The sequence below is a fragment of the Patiria miniata genome, unplaced genomic scaffold (assembly GCF_015706575.1).
Source record: "Patiria miniata isolate m_02_andy unplaced genomic scaffold, ASM1570657v1 HiC_scaffold_26, whole genome shotgun sequence".
NCBI classification, from domain to species: Eukaryota; Metazoa; Echinodermata; class Asteroidea; order Valvatida; family Asterinidae; genus Patiria; species Patiria miniata.
Genome location: NW_024037065.1, coordinates 2,459,216 through 2,463,272, shown reverse-complemented (window position 1 = coordinate 2,463,272; position 4,057 = coordinate 2,459,216). Strand labels below are relative to the sequence as shown.

Here is a 4,057-nt window from a genome sequence, read left to right as displayed (position 1 = left end):
CAGGATACTTTTCCACCATATCATGGTGAAATTCACCCTTTAAAAGCATAGAGGCGAGTCGACATTGTTGCTTCAGGTCAGTGGATGTGAAGTATTCCCGCAAATTGAAAAGGGCACTATCAATAACCTGAAAAAATTGCACTCGATACAGCTCTTCACTTGACTGGGCTATATACTGCCGCGCTCATCCATCAGTGTGCTTGGTAGAAATTTTCCTATTATGCACTACAAACGGGTCAAGACCTAAATTGTCCACTCTGTACTCAGCAGTTGCAAACATATTCTTGAAAACTTCCTCAAAACGAAGATTTTGAAGCTCTGTCTTTACAATGTCAGCCGCTGCCATCATTCCTGAAATATTCACTCCAGTACCTTGCAATGCCCTATTAAACTTCTCCAAGCACTGGATAACAGGTAGGGATGCCAGCAACCCCAGGACACACTTCCCCGTTGCAATACACTTTCTAATACCGTTTGCGCGAGAGGAAACATTTGTTCCGAACTCACTTGCTGCTTCCTGGAGGGCCTGTAAGGCATCTTTGTAGTTGTTAAGTAAAGACAGGATAGCAGCAGAGCGAGTCAGCCAGCGGGTTGGACAAATGGGTTTCAGCCGGGATGGGGCTTGTTGATCATTGTCATTTGAATGCAAGTGGAGGTACAATTGTTTGAATTTTCCTGAGTTTTTGTACAACTTGCCAAGTTCATGCAAATGGTCCAATGCATTCCTTATAAATGGAGCACTTTGCACTGCTTTTGATGCAACAAGATGAGAGATGTGTGCCCCACAATGGGTATAGCAGGCTAATGGCTGAATTTTCTTTATTTCTGCTTGACACCCAGTGTGTTTCCCTGCCATATTACTGGCGCCATCGTACGTTTGAGACCTTAGGTTGTTCATTGGCAGCTGCAACCTCTGAAGAACATCAGATATCATTTTGCAAAGGGCAGTCCCAGTTGTAGAGGTCATTTCATACAGTCCCACAAAGTCCTCTCTCACTTCAAACAAGTCGTCGACATATCGAATGCATATTGCCTCTTGTTCAGTGCCTGTGCAGTCTTGAGTGCCATCAACAATCAGTCCAAAGTGGGTCGATCTGTTTATATCCTTACAAATATTTCTTAGGACATGATGACTGAACAGTTGGATGATTTCATTCTGACAAGCTCCAGAAGTATACGTTGTTTTTCTTTGTATCCAAGATCCAAGATCACTGTCATGTAAGGAAAGTAGGTGTAAAAGGCCCATGAAGTTTCCTTCCGAGTCCTCTTTTCCTCGCAGTGCCAAACCCTGTTGGACCAGATACTGTTGCAGATACAATCTTGAGGAGGGCTTTTTGGGCTACGGCCTGTTCTTGGCGCAATTGTTTGCTTAGCTGGGTGTTAATGCCACAGGTTTTGTTGCAGTTAATCAAGTTGGAATTGGAAGTTTTGTGAGCATCTGACTTCTGATGACTTTGGAATTTTTCAATTGCTTTTTTCCAATTTTTAAATCCAACTGAAATAAAGGTTTGCTCTTTGTATTTCGCCATCTTCAACAAATCTTGCTTTGCTGCTACAGCACAAGTATGGCACAAAATCCCCTCCACATTTGGATCGACATGAAGCCATGGGAAATCTCTAAACCATTTGGGCTGAAACTTTAGTGATTTAGTTCGTAATTTCTGTACTGGCAAAGATGACAGATCCGAGGGATGGTTTGGTTCCTTTGTTGTAGCTGAAGATGTGGAGATTGGACTGCCAGGTGTGCTAGCCGATTTGGAGACAGGGCTGCCAGTTGTGCTAGCTGAGACTGGGCTGCCAGGTGTACTAGATGATGAGAATGGGCTGCCAGGTATATGTGTTGATTTGGATACTGGGCTGCCAGGCATGCCAGAAGAAACTGGACTGCCAGGTGTGCCTGCTGATGTGGATTTGGAGACTGGGCTGCCAGGTGTGCCTACTGATGTGGATTTGGAGACTGGGCTGCCAGGTGTTCCTGCTGATGTGGATTTGGAGACTGGGCTGCCAGGTGTGCCTGCTGATGTGGATTTGGAGACTGGGCTGCCAGGTGTGCCTGCTGATGCGGATTTGGAGACTGGGCTGCCAGGTGTGCCTGCTGATGTGGATTTGGAGACTGGGCTGCCAGGTGTGCCTGCTGATGTGGATTTGGAGACTGGGCTGCCAGGTGTGCCTGCTGATGTGGATTTGGAGACTGGGCTGCCAGGTGTGCCTGCTGATGTGTATTTGGAGACTGGGCTGCCAGGTGTGCCTGCTGATGTGGATTGGAGACTGGGCTGCCTGCTGATTTGGATGCTGGATGGCCAGATCTGTGAATGGAGATAACTACACATTTAAATCAATGAAACTTTGATGTCTAAAAATGCTCTCAAAAGTTGACTTAACACTGCAGGTATCATGAATTAATAAAATACTGTCATGAAATTCCTTTAGTTGCCCAAGATTCTAACAAAGAGATTTTGTAGTCATTGTAATGGATATGGCATCATTTTGAAATTAAATATGTTGCATATTTTAGCTGTTATATTTCTATTTTGAAATCACAGAATTCATTCATTTACTGATTCAGCAATATGATGGTCAAAGTTCATTTCCTTAAACTTTGACATGTAATCTATGTCATCAAGACCCCAAAGTACACAGTCTGGGGATGCTGCAGAAGCCATTTCAATATTGACAAAAGCAGGGTATACGTAGGCCTACATGTACCCACTTTGAAAATAGAAAGGATACATTTCTCTCTTGAACGACTATATGCGCAAATATTCCGCAAAAATGTTGAGATGAGAAAAGGACATTTTAATAACACGATACAAATTTACCTTTTTGAAACTGGTATTTGGAAAAATGAATCAAGTGTGAAGCTTTGCCTCTCCTTTTTTTTATTAAGTGTAGGTGCTGGCTTAACAGAAGGATGCAGACCTGTATATCAAACATCAGACAATAAACAATATTACTTTACAATAGTTTAATACTTTATAAAGTCTGGAGCAAAAACGATGGGTTTTTTCCTTTTGGCTAAATGAGATTTTTTTGGTCCGGTTCATGATGCATAAATGAAAAAAAAAACAAATTAACAACTATGTTGATGTGCATGACAAACTGTGCCCTATGTGCTGCGTGATTATATATGTCTACTACAGGGATGGTCGGATGAAAGTTTTATTTCTTCACTTTTTGGACATCTTCAAATCTATATTTTATTTGTGCACAGAGTCCAAGGTTATGTGACACTCTCGTTTTCAATAGTACATACTTAAATTTGAAGACGTTGATGAATGTGTCTTCACTGGCAGTGGTTGGTTTCCTGGGACTGGCTCTGGTTCTAAAACATATATTATGATAGGAATGGAATTAAAACAGATGGACAAAAAAAAATATATGTACACATTTGGTTCTACTAAGAAAGATCAATGAGTTGAAATAATTTTATCAACGGAAACATTTCTACTTCAAAGAAAATAATTGACAACTGCCCATTTATCAAACTTGGCGATTGAATATGGCACGCTCGTTATTCCTATACTAGGAAAATAAAATAATAATCCGAATATTTGACACATAATTCTAAACATTCATTATGTGGAAGATTCATTATTCCAGAGGTAACTAATCCTGAAATAGACTTTATTATAACACGATTTTCGTTATTCCCAAAATTATGGGAAAAACAAGGTTCATTTCAAAGGTTCTTCCTAAAACAAAATACAGTTTGCTCCTACTTTGTGGTTACTAGTTCTCATTTTCGGACTATTGAACACTTTTGGGGATTTACAAGCTCCTTTTCGTTTTCGGATAAACGTACATTTAAAATAATGAGCTGTAAGAGTTTGTTTGGTTGAAGTACTTACCAAGACTGACATAGTGCTTCTCGTGGATGTGTCCCAAAAACAGTGTGTCCTGGGCCCCGTCCTCCTCAATAAAATGAAAGTAAAAGCCACCCTTAGTACTCTCTGCTGCACTTGTCACAATTTTAATGTTTACGTGAAAAATTCTCGCAGCTGCACGGATCTCCGGCTCTCCTGCCCAAACAGAGTCTTTCCTCATACTTTCTATGTAT

At 41.1% G+C, this 4,057-nt stretch overlaps 1 protein-coding gene and 1 long non-coding RNA gene across 2 annotated transcripts; both read right to left on the bottom strand.

Annotated features, from left to right (window-relative positions):
• Positions 1 to 602: 602 nt before the first annotated feature.
• On the bottom strand, positions 603 to 2,117 carry LOC119733740 (nascent polypeptide-associated complex subunit alpha, muscle-specific form-like; the record flags this gene model as incomplete). The annotated part of the gene is made up of 1 exon (XM_038207118.1): positions 603 to 2,117. A coding segment is annotated over one exon (903 nt), but the record flags the coding sequence as incomplete, so codon positions are not given.
• Positions 2,118 to 2,221: 104 nt separating this feature from the next.
• Positions 2,222 to 3,550, bottom strand: LOC119733777. Its single transcript, XR_005271975.1, has 3 exons — positions 3,254 to 3,550; positions 2,820 to 2,919; positions 2,222 to 2,306 (listed from the first exon to the last, which is right to left on the bottom strand). It is a non-coding gene; the product is annotated as an uncharacterized LOC119733777 (long non-coding RNA).
• Between the last annotated feature and the right edge of the window lie 507 nt (positions 3,551 to 4,057).